The sequence below is a fragment of the Dipodomys ordii genome, unplaced genomic scaffold, assembly GCF_000151885.1.
Source record: "Dipodomys ordii isolate 6190 unplaced genomic scaffold, Dord_2.0 Scaffold93, whole genome shotgun sequence".
NCBI classification, from domain to species: Eukaryota; Metazoa; Chordata; class Mammalia; order Rodentia; family Heteromyidae; genus Dipodomys; species Dipodomys ordii.
The window spans coordinates 2,653,838-2,672,152 of record NW_012267309.1 but is presented as its reverse complement, the minus strand read 5'-3'; the positions used below and the strand labels follow the sequence as shown (position 1 = coordinate 2,672,152).

Here is an 18,315-nt window from a genome sequence, read left to right as displayed (position 1 = left end):
AAGACCATGAAGTGGTTTGAACCAGTTTGATGACAAGGGAGGACATTGACTCTGACATTCGTTAAGAAAACATAAGGTGTTCTTGTACCCTGTGTCTAAGTGCCATCTGGAGCAGATGTCCATGGTGGATCACACTCAGGGACTTTTTTTTTGCCAGTCTTGGAGCTTGAACTCAGGGCCTGGGCATTGTTCCTGAACTTCTTTTGCTCAAGGTAAGCATTCTGGTACTTGAGCCACAGCTCCACTTGCAGCATTTTCTGTTTTTGGTGCTGAGGAATCAAACCCAGGGCTTCATGCATGCTAGACAAGCACTCTACCACTAAGCCACATTCCCAGCCCTCAGGGACTTCTATATACCTAGGTTTTCTGCACCCAGCTGACAGAAGCAGGCATCCCTCAGGAAGTTACCACGGGCATCTTCTCTAACATCTCCTCCATCTACCGCTTCCATGGGCAGTTCCTACTACCCGAGCTGCAGACACGAATCACAGAGGAGTGGTGAGTAGCCACCCAAGGGCCCCAAATCCTGGAGTTCAGGAGCTTGAAAGCCAGGCAAGAGCCTGTGTGTACTGTCTTATGGTGGCCTGGGTCCAATCCCAGCCCTACCCTTCCTAATGGGGAACTTTGACCAGCCATTTCGTGTTTCTACGCCATAGCTTTGGAGGAAGTTGATATAGAACTTGAAGATTTTAACACCCACTCAGGACTTCCTGAAATTTAAATGAGGGTTGAGAAACCCAAGACAAGAAAGTAATAGTGCTGGTTGGATGGATTTTTCTCTCCTACTTTATATTGTACCTTTGCTTTAAACAAGATAGACATTTTCTCCCCAACAACAGAACCCAGCTCCTCCTCTTTCTACCTTTCTCCTGCTTCTCTGCCCATTTTTTTTTCCTTTTCTCGGTTGTGGGGCTTGAACTCTGGGCCTGAGCGCTGTCCCTGTGCTCTTCAGCTCAAGGTGAGTGCTCTACCTCTTGAGCCACAGTGCCACTTCTGATTTTCTAGTGGTTTTTTGCTTAGGCTGGCTTTGAACCATGATCCTCAGATCTCAGCCTCCTGAGTTGCTAGGATTACAGGTGTGAGCCACAGGCATCTGGCTCCATTCTTTTTCTTTTTCTTTTATTTTTGTACTGGTACTGAGGCTTGAGCTCAGGACCTGGGCACTATCTTAGCTTTTTCTGCTCAAGGCTGGTATCCTACCATCTGAGCCACAGCTCCATGTTTGGCTTTTTGATGCAGGTTATTTGGAGATAAGAGTCTAACCAACTTTCCTGCTCAGTCTAGCTTTGAACTTTGATCCTTAGCCTCCTTAGTAGTTAGGATTATATTTATGAGCCACTGGCACCTGGTAAAAGTCATGTTTTGAAAATGAAATCCAATGGCCCATTCTTAGCAAAGGGATGTCTTGGCTGCAAACCACAATTAATGAAATGACACAAGAGAAGCCACTAATCTGCTAATTCTCATTATGTGCCTCCCCTTACTGTGAGAAACCTAGCACTTCTGCTTTTCGCTTCCTTCCTGGGCCTGACTTTTCCTTGGTGTCCCGTAAGGGCTTGGCTAGGGTTTTTGTTTTGTTTTGCTTTTTTTTTTCTTTTCACCTGTGACTCAGGGCTTGCCCACATGTGACTCTTCAAAATGACAGGGTCAGCTGCAGAACAGGTTACACTCTGTCCCCAAGGCTGGATATAGCCCTCTTGATGAAGAAGTCTGATCCTAGTAGAGGCAAGCTTTTCCCTTCCAGGCCCCAGGGATTCAACTGTAAGTGCACATGTGGCCCTCTCAGCCTCTTTAATGACAAGGATACAAGAATGTGGCCACTTATCTGCTGTCCTGTTGTTGCACATGTGAAAAAGCATGTCCCCACAGTGATGGCTTTATGACTGTGTCTTTTATCTTTGATTTTGACTATTAACTTAGGATAGATCTCCAACAAAGAGATTAAGTTCAAAGACTGATACGATACTATGTTTTTTCACTCTTGGAACTTGAATACACAGCCTTGTTCAAAGCAGTAATGTTCTTTTACTATTTGTATTACTCTCCTCGTAGCTTTGGCAGATTGAATAGAACAGTCATTGCTTTTTCTCCTTCCCTCCTTCCCTCCTTCCTTCCTTTCTTCCTTCCTATCTTTTTTCTTTTTTTGTTGGTTGTGGGGTTTGAACTCAGGGTCTGTGTGGTGTCCTGAGCTCTTCTGTTCAAGGTTAATACTCTAGCATTTTGAGCCATAGCTCCACTTCTGGTATTTATTCTGGTGGTTAATTGGAGATAAGAGCCTCACAGACTTTCCTGCCCAGGCTAGCTTTGAACCAGGATCCTCAGATCTCAGCTTCCTGAGTAGCTAGGATTACAAATGTGAGCCATCAATGCCCAGCAGTCTTGCTTTTTCCTTTCTTTTCTCTGCTCTTCTCCTTTCCTTTCCTTCCTTTTCTTTTTTCTCTTCTCTTTTCATTTCTTTTCCTTCTTCTCTTTCTTTTTTTCCTTCTTTTGTGCCAGTAATGAGTTTGAACTTAGGACCTCACCTTCTCATTTGGCTTTTTCTGCTCAAGGCTAGTGTTCTATTACTTGATCCATGCCTCTACTCTAGCTTTTTGATGGTTAACTGAAGATAGAAGTCTCTTTGATTTGTCTGCATGGACTGTCTTGGAACTGCACTTTTCAGATCTTCAGCCTTCTGAGTAGCTAGGATTATAGGCATGGGCCATTGGCTTAGAGTGGTCATTTCTGATCTTTACACACTTACAAGGTGTGAAGTGGTATTTCATCCTTTTTGATGACTATGGCCCATCACTCTAGGGGATCCATTACTAATGTCTCTTGTTTTGAGCACTGATCTTCAGCCTGTTCTTCAGTTGCTTAATAGACATTTATCCTTTTATTTCCAGTAACAGTGTTTTCTACCCCAGAAGACAAAAGGCTTAGAGAGGGTGCCCAATGAGCCCATCAGTATATAGTACTGAGTCAGGCATTGCCCTTAGCAACCAACTGCCCCTTGGTAAATGGGAACCCCATTTCTTCTGGATGTTTTTCTGATAACCTCACTCCTTCAAAAGGGACACAAATCCCCGGCTTGGGGACATCTTGCAGAAGCTGGCTCCATTCCTGAAGATGTATGGCGAGTATGTCAAGAACTTCGACCGGGCAATGGGGCTGGTGAGCACATGGACACAGCGCTCACTGCCATTTAAGGATGTAATTCACAGCATCCAGGTGGGTGTATGCAGGGGCATGGCAGATATCCTCATGGGTAGCACACTAGTGTGTGTGTGTGAGTGTGTGTGTATGTTTTAAAACCATATATTTTATTCTAAAAAGTAACATATGAGAGCCAACTGCCAGTGGCTCATGCCCATAATTCTAACTACTTAGGAGACTTGAGATCTAAGAATCTCAGTTCACAACTAGACTGGGCAGATGAATCCTTTTATTTCCAATTAGCCTGAAAAACAAACAAAGGAAAAAGCAGAAGTAGTGGCATGGCTCAAGTTGTAGAGTACCAGCCACAAGGAAAATTCTACTCAAGTCCTTGGGATTAAGTCCCTCTCCCCCAAAAGTAATAAGTGACTATTGAAATTTGGGAACATAGAGAAATTGGGACAATTATTAGATAGGTCATGGTGCTTGATTGATGCTTTGATCCTCACAAATTAACTACCAGAGACGAGTCATCAATTCCATTGCAGATATGGCAGAGAGAAAACCAAGATCCAGCAGGACAAATAATTATTTCATAGAACCTAGATTCAAGGACAGTCTGTGATTTTATGGTAGAATGTCATATTGATCTTTCATGTCCTTTTATGTTTTTGGTGCCAGTCTTCCTGGGCTTGAATTCAGGGAATGGGTGTTCAAGACTAGTGTTTTACCACTTGTGCCACAGCTCTACTTCCAGGTTTTATTTTTGGTGCTTAATTTGAGGTAAGAGTCTCACAGACTTTCCTGCCTGGCTTGCTTCAAACTGCAATTCTCAGATCTCAGCCTCCTGAGTAGTTAGGAGTACAGGTGTGAGCCACCAGAACCCAGACTGATCCTTTCTTTCTATTTGTCTGTCTGATCTTTTATTTGTTTGCAAACAGCCTGTTCTCAATTCTTGTTACTCTTATCTCCTGCCTGTTGGTCTTATAAAAATTGATGTACAAGATTTTTATATTAATGTAAAGTATTATCTATCATTCTTGTTACGAGTTGTATTTCCCCTAATGATCATTAAAAAATCTTATGTTGATAGTAGACATATAAAATTTTTATTTTAAATTATTTGCATTACTTTTCTGTTGTTTCTGCTAGTACTGGGGTTTGAACTCATTCTCTCACTTGGCTCTTTTAGTCAAGGCTGACTCTCTACCACTTGAACCACATCTCTGACTTTTTTGCTGGTTAATTGGAGAGAAGAGTCTTATAGACTTTTCTGCCTGAACTACCCTCAAACCACAATTCTCAGATCTCTTGAGTAGCTATGATTATCTGCACAAGCCACTGGTTTCCAGCAAAAGCACATCTTAAAAAAATTGGTTCATGTAAGGAGATACAACAAAGTAAACAAGACCTGAGAAACAAAGGACCTCCACTCATCTGGTCGTATCATTACTAAATGATCCCATGCTACTGATCACATATGTGCACATCTGAGGGAAACTAGGAGGAAGATACAGAAACAGAGGGAAAGAAGGGAAAATATACAACAGCAGGAACCATTAGCTGCACTGGACATTGATCAAAACGAACTAAACAACTCAATGGCAGCAATGGGAGGGAGGGAATGAGGGGGAAAAAGGGAACAGCTGACACTATGCAAGAGGAAAGAAATGTACATATCACCCAGTGGGGAAGAAATAACTGTATTGTCAAAGCTCATAGAATTCACAAACTTTATAGACTACGATAAAGACAATTTATCCCATGAAGGTTAAAATGTGTTTGTGACTTTAACTAAGTATCACTATCTCACAATACTGTGAAATTTGTGAAATTTATGTAATCACTTAATCACAATTTAAAAAAATGGCTCACGCCTGTAATCCTAGCGACTCAGGAGGCTGAGATCTGAAGATCACGGTTCAAAGCCAGCCTGGGCAGGTAAGTCCATGAGACTCTTATCTCCAATAAACCACTAGAAAACTGGAAGTGGCACTGTGGCTCTAGCGGTAAAGCGCTCGCCTTAAGCCGAAGAGCTCAGGGACAGTGCCCAAGCCCAGAGTTCAAGCCCCACGACTGACAGAAAAAAAAAAAGAAGATGAATGCAGTGAGGTGCTGTGCTGGTGGTCATGCCTGTAATCCTAGCCATGAGATCTGAAGACTACAGTTTGAAGCCAGCTCAGACAGGAAAGTTCGTGGCATATTTATCTCCAATTAAGCACCAAAAAAAGCTGAAAGTGAAGGTATGGCTCAAGTGAGTAAGCAAGCTGAGTAAGAACTTGAGGCCCCAAGTTCAAATACCAGAACAGGTGTGTGCAGGTGCGCGCGCGCACGTGCACACACACACGTACACAAAAGAAAGGAAAGAAGGAATGTTTTTGAAAAAGCCTATAAATGCATTTTGTACTGGCAAAGATGATATAAATTATATTTTCCCTCTAATTTTATGTCTTTATTTAAAAATGGTAAAAGCTATTCTAATATACGTGTGTGTGTGTGTGTGTGTGTGTGTGTGTGTGTGTGTGTGTGTGTCCAGTACTGGGGCTTAAACTCAGGGCCTGTACTCTTCTTTGGTATAGCTGGTGTTGTACCACATGTGCCACAACTCCATTTCCAGCCTTTTGCTGCTTAATTGGAGATAAGTCTTAGACTTTTCTGCTCAAGTTGGCTTCAAATCATGATGCTTAAGTCTCAGCTTTCTGAGTTGCTAGGATTACAGGTCTGAGCTACCAGTTCCTGGCTTTCCCATGTAATTTTCAGCTGGATTGTAGAATGTAGAAAGAGCTCAGATCTTCTGGGGCCTGGTGGTTCACATAATCCTAGCTACTCAGAAGGTTCAGATCTGAGGATCATGGTTCAAAGCCAGCCAGGGCAGGAAAGTCTGTGAAACTCTTATCTCCAGTTAACCACCAGAACAAAACAACAACCCAGAAATGATGCTGTGGCTCAAGTGATAGAGCATTCACCTTGCACTGAAGAGCCCAGGAACAGAGAGCCCAGGCCTAAAGTTCAATCTCCACAATCAAAAACAAAGACAAAAGAGCCCAGATTCACAACAGAGTGGCTGTGCCATACATTCATGCACTCACATGCACACCCTTACATATACATACATACTCTTCCTGCACTCTGTCTGTATTTTAATGGACTCAGGCTATGAGTGCCCTCTGTAGACGATGTGGAGATAGGGCCTAGATGTGAGGTGACCCCTCATATCTTTTTTTTTTTGGTTGGTCATGGGGCTTGAACTCTGGGCTTGGGTGCTGTCCTTGTGCTCTTCAGCTCAAGTTGAGCACTCTACCACTTGAGCCACAGCGTCACTTCTGGTTTTCTAGTGGTTTATTGGAGATAAGAATCTCATGGACTTTCCTGCCCGGGCTGGCTTTGTACTGCAATACTCAGATCTCAGCCTCCTGAGTAGCTAGGATTACAGGCATGAGCCACCGATGCCCAGCTCCCCTCATATTTTTCTACCTATCATTAGATTACCCATGGCTTCCAAGCACCTCCAACTCAGGAGCAGTGTGAGGTCACAGAGAGGAGAGATAAATATAAACTTACTTGAGCCCTTTTGTCTCCCTTTGCCCCCCTCCCTCTCTGCTGACTTTTATCCCAGCTGCTCCCATGAAGTAGTTATGATCAACCTCAGTAAGCTTCACCTTCTCCTCACCCACCTGGGAGTCTGTTCAGGCTGTATCTGAGAGAGCAGTTTCAGTCTTCTCTATCTGCAGTGACACCCAGATCTGGGAAACAGATAGGGACCAGCAGAATAGAATCTCTTTGAGGATAGAGCATCCTAGGACAGCTCACGTGCTGTGGTTGTGTGCCCTATGGAGGAAACAAGAACAAAGCCTGATTTTCCAAAATACAAGCTGCAACATGGTTTCTTTCCCAGGAATATGTTCCCATTGCAATCTTATCAACAGCCAAGGCACCATAAATTATGAAGGGAAATTATTGTCAGGAGCTACCCTAGCACCTCCCTCATCCAAGCCCCATGCAGCCTGAGTGTTCTTTCTAGTCCTAATGTTTAAGTCTGCTGCTTTTCTTTTCCTTCTCTTTTCCCCTCCCCCTCCTTCTCTTCTTCCTTCATTTTCATCTTTATCATTGTCATTATAATGCTATGATTGAGGAAGTTGAACTTTTGTTAAATTTGCAATGGTCAGGAACTGGAGGTATGGCTCAACTGTGGTAGTCTTGAGTGAAAAAGCTAAGGGTGCATGCCTTGGTCCTGAGTTCAAGCCCCAGTACCAGCACAAAAATAAAATAGGGTGCCAGTGGCTCATGCCTGTAATCCTAGCTACTCAGGAGGCTGATATTTGAGAATTGTGGTTTGAAGCCAGCCCAGGCAGCAAAGTCCCTGTGAGACTCTTATCTCCAATTAATCACTCAAAACCTGAAAGTTGCGCTGTGGTTCAAAGTGGTAGAGTGTTAGCCTTGAGCGAAAGAGCTCAGGGACAGAGCCCAGGCCCCAAGTTCAAGCCCCATGATCAACATAGATAAATGAATAAATAAATAAATAAAATTCAATTTGCAATGGCCAATTTAAATTTATTTGGTTATTTTGAGAAAGAACAGAAAACACATACAAACTTGAGTTGTGTATTTGAGTTTTCTTCCCAGGTTGCCTATCAAGCAGGATGAGGATGAGGGAGGCTGTACTTTGGGATTTTTGTCTGTTTCCCAGGAGATGCTGTGACAGTAAACTACGTCACACAGCTTCACAGCATGGTGATATATGTGTGCTCAATGAGCATCTCTCTTCTGAAGTGACAAGTGCTTGGTCTGGCCTAGGTAGCTGTCCCCTGTTCAGATGGGGCAGACCAGACTCTTGGGTCTAGCAGGCCCATAGGTGACAAAACACTGTCAAGATTGGTCTGACAATTGTCTGCAATATCTGTACCAGCACTAAATTGTCCTAAGCTATGGGTGGTGCTGGGGACACTTGTTGGCAGACATGGTCTATAATCACAGCCAGTTGCTAGCTGACTTTGAGCACTGAGCTGGGAGGCATTGGGAAAATTCTACACCTTAGTCTCAGCCCAGCTCAGTCATTTTATACAGACTTTGCTCCTAGAGACTTAGGCCATATCTGTTGACTTTGATGTTGCTCCTGGCATGAGCTGGGAATATTTTACCATCCACATTAGTGATCCACAGGTTGAGGCTGTGAAGCCCTGCCACAGACAAAATAGGATTGAATGATGTTTGCATATGCAATGACTGATGAAGGCTTCTTTTTCTCATTTTTTAAAATTTTCTTTGTGCTGGTACTAGAGCTTGAACTTGGGACCTAGACATTGTCCCTTAGCTTTTTCACTCTGGGTAAGTGATCTACCACTTGAGCCATACATCCACTTCTGGCCTTTAGGGGTTAATTAGACATAAAGTCACAGACTTTGCTGCCTGGATTGGCTTCAAACTATAATCCTCAGATCTCAGCCTCCTGAGCAGCTAGGATTACAGGCATGAGCTACCCACCTGGCCTGAGTATTTCCTTTGTTTAATCCAAAACAGATTTAAAAATTGTTTAAACTGAAAACAAAACTTCAAGCATTTACAGAGGAGTGGCAATAATAACATAGTGTTATAAGCAGATAACATCTATCCTGTTTACCATCCTCCCTGCACACATAAGTATCAGTTTTTAGTTTTTTTGAAACTAAAGTACAGATACTATAGCTGTTTATCAATAAATAAGAAGGAGGCAGTTATCTCACATGCACAATGATCAAAATGAGGAATTTTGAATTGATGTCATAGAATTACCTGTTCCACAGCCCACATTCAGATGTCAACAGTTGTCTCAATAATGTTCTTTTTTATTTTTTTTGGTCTATAACTCAACCTAAGACCAATACCATTTGTCTCTCCATCTAGAACAGGCCTCTGTCCTGCTCAGTTATTGGTTAACTTTCCTTCAATTTGGATTTGGCCATAATTTGGTTCAGGCCCTTTGTGCATTTCCCTGGAGTAAGGTGTTTTTCCCTTATTCATAAGTTTCTTGCAAAGGAGATGCTTTGAGATCATTAAATATCCTGTGCCTCCTCATCCTTTGATGATTCTCCCATGAAGTAATTGTTTTGATTGGCATTTCTAGTCCTGTTGTATCCAAGGTGTGTGTGTGTGTGTGTGTGTGTGCTGGTCCTAGGGCTTGAAGTTAGGGCCTGGTCACTATCCCTTAGCTCTTATACTCAAAGCTGGTATTCCACCACTTGAACCACACCTTCTTTCCAGCTTTTTGCTGATAAATTGGAGACCGGAGTCCCACGGACTTTCTTACCTGAGCTGACTTCAAACTACAGTCCTCAGATCTCATCCTCTTGAATAGCTAACATTACAGGCATTAGCCACCAAGTGCCTGGCTCCTAGGCATTTTTGAGCTCATCTGAGCTGAAAGTTGTTTTGTTCTGGTCCCTGAGGCAAGTACAAGGGGCAGAGGACCTGTTGCTGCTGCCAGAGGCTGGCAGTAGGTGGACAGGGCAACAGAAGCATCAGCTCCACTCAGCTGAACTGCCAGTGATCACATGAGGAAGGAGGAAATAAGGTGGTGTAGGCAAGAAAATGCAAGGGGAGACAGAGGCAATGAAGTGATGGCAGCAGCACATGTGTGTTTGGGGTTTGCCAGATGGATCAAGGTCTGGACTTCTCAGCAGCAGTGAGGAGGAGGTGAAGCATTAGAAAAGAGGATCTGTGATCCAGAAAGAGGAGAGGTGTGGGAGCCATGAGCTGTGCTGGGTAAGGCCAGGATCACCAGGGTCTCAGCACAGAAAGATCATCCCACTTGAGTTTATTTGCAGAAAGACATCTTAGGACAGCTTCTAGTCCTGATTCCCTAAAGGGAGAGTGAGTGAAGCTTGGTTCCATTTGAGGAAGGACAGTGAAGCCGAGCTCAGGCCCTGGTTGATCAGGATAGGGAGAAACCACTCTAGAGGAAGGGCATCATCCTGGCATGTGTGTTCTCAATGAGGATGTGGGTGAAGGGAGAGATCTGGGGCCAGAGCCAACCTGTCCGAGTCAGGGCTTCATCCTTCAGCCTCTCTGAGCCTCAGTTTCTCCAGCTGTAGAAGATGTCTTTAAAAGTAGGCAGCTTTGGGGCTGGGAAGGTGCCTTGCATGCATGAGGCCCTGGGTTCGATTCCTCAGCACCACATAAGCAGAAAAAGCAGAAGTGGTGCTGTGGCTCAAGTGGTAGAGCGCTAGCCTTGAGCTGAAGAGCTGAGGGACAGTGCCCAGGTCCAGAGTTCAGGCCCCACGACCGCAAAAAAAAAAAAAAAATAGTAGGCAGCTTTACCGGCCTCCTGGGGTTGTGGTGGCCAGAAGCAGGCTCAGGGACAGTGTCCATGTGTGTGTCCTCAGGTACCAAAACTTTCTCTCTCTCTCTCTCTCTCCTTTCTCTCTCTCTCTCACTCTCGCGCTCTCTCTCCCTCCAGAAACAAGAGGTGTGTGGAAATTTGACACTGCAACACCACATGCTGGAGCCTGTGCAGAGGGTCCCCCGCTATGAGCTGCTGCTCAAGGACTATCTGAAGAGGCTCCCCAGAGATGCCCCAGATCGAAAGGATGCAGAGAGTGAGTGGCCCCAAGCCTGAAAGATCCCCAGAATGCTGACATAAGCAGGGAGAAGAGGGGAGAGAATGAAGGGGGGAAGGAAGGAGAGAAGATGTAGAGAAAGGGAAAGGAAAGACAAATAGAGAGTTGAGAAAAAGAGATACATAAAGACTGAGACAGGGAAGAGGGACAGAGCTAAAAAGAGAGAAATGAGCAAGACTCCAGTGGCTTATACATATAACCTAGTTACTCAGGAGGCAGAGATCCAAAGATCTCTATTTGAAGCCAGCCTAGGCAGGAGAGTCATGAGAATCTTATCTCCAATTAACCACCAAAAAACCAGAAGTAGAGCTGTGGCTCAAATGGTAGAGCACTAACCTTGAGCAAAAAAACTCAGGGACAACACCCAGGCCCTGAGTTCAAGCCCCAGGACCGGCACAGAAAAGAAAAGCGGGGGGCCGGGCAGAAGGAAGGAAGGCTGCAGGGGGGAGGGGAAGGCAGAAGGGGAGATGGAGGGGGAGAGAGAAAGGAGAGAGAGAAAATACTTAATTGCCTAATTGTCAGGAAATAACTTAGAGTTTTTGAAAGTAGAGAAATACATTGTGTGTCTGAAGTGTGAAGGAGACATTGGTTCTGAGGAAGGTGCTGCTGCCTGGCCCCATCCAAAGCTTAAGCCCCAGCAATGGGCCCTGTGAGGTCAGCAGAGAACACACATTCATAGCCCAAGGGCATAGATAAATGTGGCTGGCAGCACAGGACAGGGATCTATGCAGGAGGGGGCTGGTGGAGGATCCCATTTGGTAGTGGCCCTAGCAGCCCAGCAAAGGGACTATGTCCACAGGGCATTGAATCCTACCCCTTCTCTAGGCTGGGCCTGTAGTGTGTCTGGGGACCTTCAAGAAAGGTCAAGTGCAGGGACAACACCTTCTCAGTGTGGGTAGCTGCCTGAAGCTCCAGAGTCAGCCTCTTGGGTGAGACCATATGAAGTCACCACATGCCCAGGCTGATTGGGCTCTCCTCCTGCAGGGTCTCTGGAGCTCATCTCCACAGCTGCCAACCACTCCAATGCGGCCATTAGGAAAATGGTGAGTGCAACTGCTGTGAGCATTTTCTAAGTTGGGCAGGGAGAGTGGGAGCAAGTGAGCTTCACCAGCAAGCACCTTACCACATCAGTGAACATCCTCTCCAAGGGAGCTGTCCCAAGGATGGTCAGAGATCTGTCTGCAACTGAACAGGCCTGTTCCTCACTTCACCTGTGACCTTTGGTCAGTTACTTAGCATTCTGTACCTTAGTTTCCCCATCTTTGAAATTGAGACATGTGAGGAAGCTGCCTTGTAAGGCTTCATTGGGGATTAAAAGAGTCACTTGCAGTCTGGGTGCTGGGAGCTCATACCTGTAATCCTAGCCACATAGGAAGCTGAGATCTGAAGATTATGGTTTGAAGTCAGCTTGGGCAGTTAAACCACCAAAAAAGCCAGAAGTAGAGTTGTGGATTAAGTGGTAGAGCAACAGACTTGAGAAAAAAGTTCAAACATAGTGCCCAGGCCAGGGATGGTGCCCAGGCCCTGAAGTCAAGCCCCAAGACCAGTACAGTAGAGGAAGAGGAGGAGGAGGAGGTGGGAGGAGGAAGAATCGCTTGCACACCATGTGCCAAGAGCAGGACCTGTCACCATGTCAGTTCTCATTCATGACTCTCACATCCTATACTGTTTGTTTGGTCTACTTGTATCCACCTGTATCCATTCTTGAGACAGAGAGGGCCAGCCTAAGCTGCTTGCTTGTACAGGCTGAGATCACTCAAGTCCAATGATGGGAGGTGTGGATGCACAGTGCATACAGATACAGACTACATTGCTAGTGTTGAGGTCCCTCCAGGCTCCAGTCTGCCTTCTTTTGTGTTGCTTCTAGCTCAGAGCTGGGACTGGGAGTTGCTGCCCCTGTCCCATCAAATCTTAGGATACAGGCTGGCCACATAACCATCTATCTAGTCATCATGGCCTAGGACTGTGACATATGTATTGGCCCAGTCTGAGTCATGGCTGTTCCATGGACCTTTCTTTGTCTTTTCTACAAATTAGACTAACAATAGAACCCATCTTATCAGAATTAAATACATATTGTGTAGAAAAGCACCTGACACATAGCAATGGAGGTAGTTGTTATTTGTTGTTACTATTACTGTTGTTGTTATTCACTACATGATGAACCTCTAGTCATTTCATAACCAACTCACATGTCACCACATTTTCCCTTCATTTTCAATGTCAGCAGGATCCTTGTCCTGTTGGGGTTCTGGGTTGCAGTCACAGGGCAAGATTTAGCTTGCCCCTAGGTCCCCAGCAGACCCTGAAGGCCTTTGGTCACCCTGTGACCATACACCTGCCAAAGTTCTATGTCTCTTAAAGGAAAAAATGCACAAGCTCCTGGAGGTGTACGAGCAGCTGGGTGGAGAAGAGGACATTGTCAACCCAGCCAATGAGCTGATAAAGGAGGGCCAAATTCAGAAGCTGTCAGCCAAGAACGGCACAGCTCAGGACCGTCACCTCTTCTTGGTGAGTTGGGCTCTCTCTTCTCCTTCCCCTGCCTCTCCCCAGCTTCCTCCTCCTCCTCCTCTTCCTCCTTTCCTTTTCTTTCTCTTCTTTCTTCTTCCTCCTCCTCTTCATTTTCTCCCTTTTTCTTTTCCCCTTCCTTCTCTTTCTCTTCTTTCTTCTTTTTCTTCCTCCTACTCTTCTTCCTTCTCCTCTTCCTCTTTCTCCTCTTCTTCCTCTTTCTTGTCTCTCTCCTTCTTTTTGTGCCATTAGGGATCAAACCCAGGTCCTCCTTTGCTTAGAAAGCACCCTCCTAGCCTCTGTTCATTTTGATATGTTTATAGTTCTACATTTTTTCATAGCACTGCATAAACACTATGAGACAGCTCTGGCTTCTTTTGCTAGATAAATGAATTTGAGAGATTCATCCATAGTTGCACATGTGTCAGTGGTTCATTCAAAAGTTGTGTTTTCTTAGCACACATTTAGTGCACATGCACAGTAAACAAACTGAAGACTAAGAACTAGATGAAAATTAAGCTATTGTCCAGTCAGCTCTCTAAAAGATATATTCATAGCTAAAATGATTGTATACATCTGTTTAAAAGTACATTTTATGCCAGGTGCTGGTGACTAACACCTTTTCTTCTAGCTACCCAGGAAGCTAAGATCTGAGGATCATGGTTCCAAACCAACCTGGGCAGGAAAGGCATGAGACTCATCTCCAATTAACCACTAGCAAGATGGAGATGGAGCATGACTCAAGTCACAGAGTACCAGCCTTGAGCATAAAAGTTGAAGGAGAGTGAGAGGTTCTGAGTTCAAGCCCCACTACTGGCATAAAACAAACAGATTTAAAAAACCCTATATTTTATTCTACAACCTTAAAGGAAAGCTTACAATGGTCCCCTGTGAGGAACTCACTGTGGCCTCACTAAGCTGTCCTTGCAGTTCAACAGCATGGTCCTCTACTGTGTGCCTAAACTGCGGCTCATGGGCCAGAAGTTCAGTGTCCGGGAGAAAATGGACATCTCTGATCTCCAGGTAGGTGAACCCCATTCCCCACCCCTCTCTCATACCTGCATGAAGGGACCCCAAGCAGTGTTTCTGGCTACCAACTCTGAGAACTTATACCATCTCAGCCCTGGTGCCCTGGCCTGGAGAGTCAGAATTCCTTTCTCTCTGGCTTGATTCATCTTCGAGGTCCCTGCCAGCCTCATGAGATGAGGTTGTTAGGAAGTGAATAGCTTCAAGGGATATGTGTGTGTGTGTGTGTGCGTGTGTGTGTGTGTGTGTGTGTTGTCATTTAATGAGGCTGGGACTCAGGATCCATTGCAATACCTTAAAGTGATGCTTGAGTTGCAGGGATAAATTAAGTGTGGAGTGTGAGCCTGTTTGCCCAGCCTAGACCCTGGACTCCAAGCTTTCTCCTCTGCTGCACTCTCAAAGCCAGAGGATGGTTTGCAAATGACCTTTACATCTTTGATATCCTCCCCCGCCCCATCTAGGAGCCTGTTCTGTGTCTCATAGTAGCAGTAGGAACTGGAATGGATTTTGTCCATTGTGGGAAGGGCTTTGAATTGATGAGTGCTTCAGAAATATTGGATAAGAGGTTGGGGATTTAGCTCAGTGGAAGAGCACTTGCCTGGCAAGTGCAAGACCCTGAGTTCAGTCCTCAGCTCTGGGGAAAAATATAAATATTGGCTAATAGAAAATATTAAAAATTTGCTTAAATGACAATGAAAAAAGTCCTGGTACTGGTTATAAAAGACAATTACATCCAGGCACTAGTGGCTCACATCTGTAATCTTAGCTACTCAGGAGGCAGACATCTGAGGATTTCCATTCTAAGACAGTCTGGGCAGGAAAGACACCAATTAACCACCAAAAAGATAGAAGAGCTGTGACTCAAGTGATAGGGTTCCAGCCTTGAGTGAAAAAGTGAAGAGACAGCACAGGCCATGAGCTTAAGCTGCAACACACACACACGCACACGCACGCACGCACACACGCACGCACGCATGCACACATCAATTGCAAGCAATGACTACAGAAAATATATATTATTTTTTTCTATAGTCAGAAGACATCTTTTTCAGTGTTTCTCCCTAAGGAGTTAGTCCTGTTTTAATGAATCTGATGTGTTAATGCAATTCTCAACCTGTGATTCTGGGCTGTGTCCAGAGTCTCTATTTCCCTAAAGCCACCAGTTGGCTGATCAGGGATGAGGATTCTAATAAGGATCACTGTGAAGGTCACAGGGTTCCCAAGTTTTGATACTATGCTCTGTGGTCTTATGCTGAGGTAGCAGAGACAATCTGAGAACCTACAAATAAGTGATCCTTTTTGTCAGCTCAGTCTGGGTACACATTTTACCATTTAAGTCTTAAAACTTAGGCTGTGGCTGTCCACATAGGCTCAGATGTCTGCAGAGTGGCTAAGGATCTCCTGGCTCTTTCATAAGATCCTCATCCGGCCTAAGGAGGGAGGTGGTGCTGCTGGGAAGCAGTGCCCATTGTGCCAGTGGGGAAAGACTGGCAATGGGTAGCTGGAAGCAACTTTTAAACTTCTAGAAGAGACTTGAGGAATGGGTTTTCTCAGTAGCGTTCCAAATACAGGGGATAAGAAGTTCCAGCTCTGGACCAGCTTAAGCAGCAACCAGCATTAGCTACCATGACTCCAAACCTCAGTTTCTCTTTCTTGCAGACCAGAAGGCCGAAAGTTGCCTCTGACACCTCCTCAGAGAAAAATCTCCAACTCAACAATGTAAGGTTGTCATTGAGGAGCAACTAAGGTGACTGGTTTGTGTTTGCTTATGTTTTGTTCCCCGTTTTGCTCTGCAGGTACAGGATATTGTCAAGCCAAATGCAGCACCTACGTTCACTATAAAGGGAAGAAGAAGGTCCCTGGAACTTCAGACTCGGTATGGCACAGGCCTTTTCTAGTCTGATGCTCAGTGAATGTCTTTGATCTGAGGTTTCAACAGATGGCTTCTTTTCTTAAATGGAATAACCTATCAATATGTTTTTATGTATTTATTTATTCATTGTTCAACATTTCACAGTAACAAGGGGAGGTCAATGAAAAATTAAGCCTTTGCCTACTTCTTGTTCCCAGGTCTGGTAGACACTTTTAACCATTCCATATATACTCCAGAAATTTCTGTGTGTGTATGGAAATATATTACGTATACATAGAAATATAAAATATATGATATATAACATGTAACATACATGATATGATAATATGTAATGCCTCTTTTATATATTATAGTACATAATTTCAATAGCCACCATATTTCAGTGCCTTTTGTCACATTACCTTCTAAAGGCAGGCCTGTGCTCTCACTGGTGGTATGTGGGAAATTTGGCCATCAGTAGTGTGAAAGCTTTAGAGTTGCCCACTAGGGTTCAGGCAAGCACTGACCTCCACTATATAGCAAGCAAGTGTAACCCCACCTGGCCACAGTGTTTTGAACCCTTCCCCCTGCAAGCCAACCTTCTAGCATTGACCTGTGAATGGCTAAGTATGTGCTATAGGCCTTAGGGGTTTATAGTGAGTAGCCACGATGGGATTGATAAAATACAATTTTTGTTTTTATAGGACAGAAGAAGAGAAGAAAGAATGGATTCAGGTGAAACTTCTAAAGTTTTAAAGTAACCAAATTCCCAAGTCACTGAGCAGTATGTCCATTTCATGTTAGAGCCAAGAGTACAGGGGTGACCCTAAGCTCTTCTCCTCCAGGCCTGCTAATAGCTGTCCCTGGATCCTACCCAGAAGGGAGACAGTACATGCTTGCATTTGCACCTCCAAATGCCACATCACCTCTAAGAGCCCTTCCCCATTAAAAACAAAAGAATAGATATGAATGAGCTGAGAGGGCCATGAGCTAAGTGTCTCCCTGAAGCAGATCCTCTTACCCACATCACTCATTCAGAAGAACGAAGATGGCCAGAGGCTCCATCGGTGCCAGGACCTCATGCTCAGGACAGAGGCAGGGTCAGTGCCCCTCCTCTCTCTCCCCCCGCCCCCCACCTTATTCTCTGACAGCCCTGTGGCTTTGCTCTGTGTCCAGGTCATTCAAGCCACCATCGAGAAGCACAAGCAGAACAGTGAGACCTTCAGAGCTTTCAGTGGTGCCTGCAGCCAGGATGAGGAGTCCACCTTGTCGCCAGACTCACCTGTGAGTCAGCAGCCTGGGTCAGGGAAGAAGGGCGATGGCTGCCTGCTAGGGAGAGAGGCGCAGGTTTGTGGGTGGGCACCTTGACTACTTTTACTGAGTAGCCACTGCAGCCTGCTGGGCATCAGGGCCACCAACTCTGGCTCAGGGACATGGGTACCACAGTACCCTTCCTGCATGTTACTTTGGCCAGCCTAGGATATCCAGTAATGGCAGACAACTCTCTCTCTCTCTCTCTCTCTCTCTCTTTCTGCAGTAGTATTATCTCCCCCAATCTCTCTGTTCTGAGGGATGTCAAATCAGAGCCCAGGGCATCTTATCCCTTGTCTTTTATGGAGCTGTCCTGGAGCCATGTGGGGAGGTAGGCTGCAGGGTCTCCATTGAGTATCCGTGCAGGACAAGATGAGGCTGAGGCCCCAGACCGACCCTGGCCCTTCCTCTTCTCCCTCCTTCTGTGAAGTCAGGGAGAGAGAATTGGATGTGGATGTTGATCTCTGCTCAGTGCAAGGAAGGGTCCTGAATGGCTATTTCTGGGACAGTGTCAAGAGAGTCTGAAACCATAGCAAAGACATCTTGGAAGAGGTGTTCACCTGGGCCCATGCTGTTTTCAGTGTTCAGTGGTGGCCCCCCACTCTTATTGGGTACATGTGGAAGAACTACCTTGTTCAGCCAAACCCAGCAGCTCTATACCTCCCTCCAGTTAGCCCTGTCTTCCTGGCCCTCACAAGGTCTACTGATCACCTGACATTTGCATCACATCTATTTGTTTCCCCCCATCCCCTGCTTCCTGGACGTATTTTAGAGGAAAACTTAGCACTGTTCCTGGGAAGGAAGGTTCCGTTGTGCTCCCTAAGTGGAGGTGACCTAGGGACAGAAGGCGTTAAACTGGATGTCATGCTGTTGTTAGTAGGCTGAGCCCTG

At 45.2% G+C, this 18,315-nt stretch overlaps 1 protein-coding gene across 4 annotated transcripts in view; it reads left to right on the top strand.

Moving 5' to 3' along the window:
• Positions 1-18,315, top strand: part of Fgd3 (FYVE, RhoGEF and PH domain containing 3) — a 55,333-nt gene that overhangs the window by 15,400 nt on the left and 21,618 nt on the right. For all 4 annotated transcript variants that reach the window (XM_013026427.1, XM_013026430.1, XM_013026426.1 and 1 more), the window contains exons 6-14: positions 362-498; positions 3,054-3,210; positions 10,568-10,706; positions 11,712-11,770; positions 13,092-13,238; positions 14,166-14,258; positions 16,058-16,137; positions 16,818-16,848; positions 17,290-17,397. In XM_013026427.1, the coding sequence (XP_012881881.1) occupies positions 362-498; positions 3,054-3,210; positions 10,568-10,706; positions 11,712-11,770; positions 13,092-13,238; positions 14,166-14,258; positions 16,058-16,137; positions 16,818-16,848; positions 17,290-17,397 (951 nt within the window). The remainder of the gene's footprint in view (positions 1-361; positions 499-3,053; positions 3,211-10,567; positions 10,707-11,711; positions 11,771-13,091; positions 13,239-14,165; positions 14,259-16,057; positions 16,138-16,817; positions 16,849-17,289; positions 17,398-18,315) is intronic.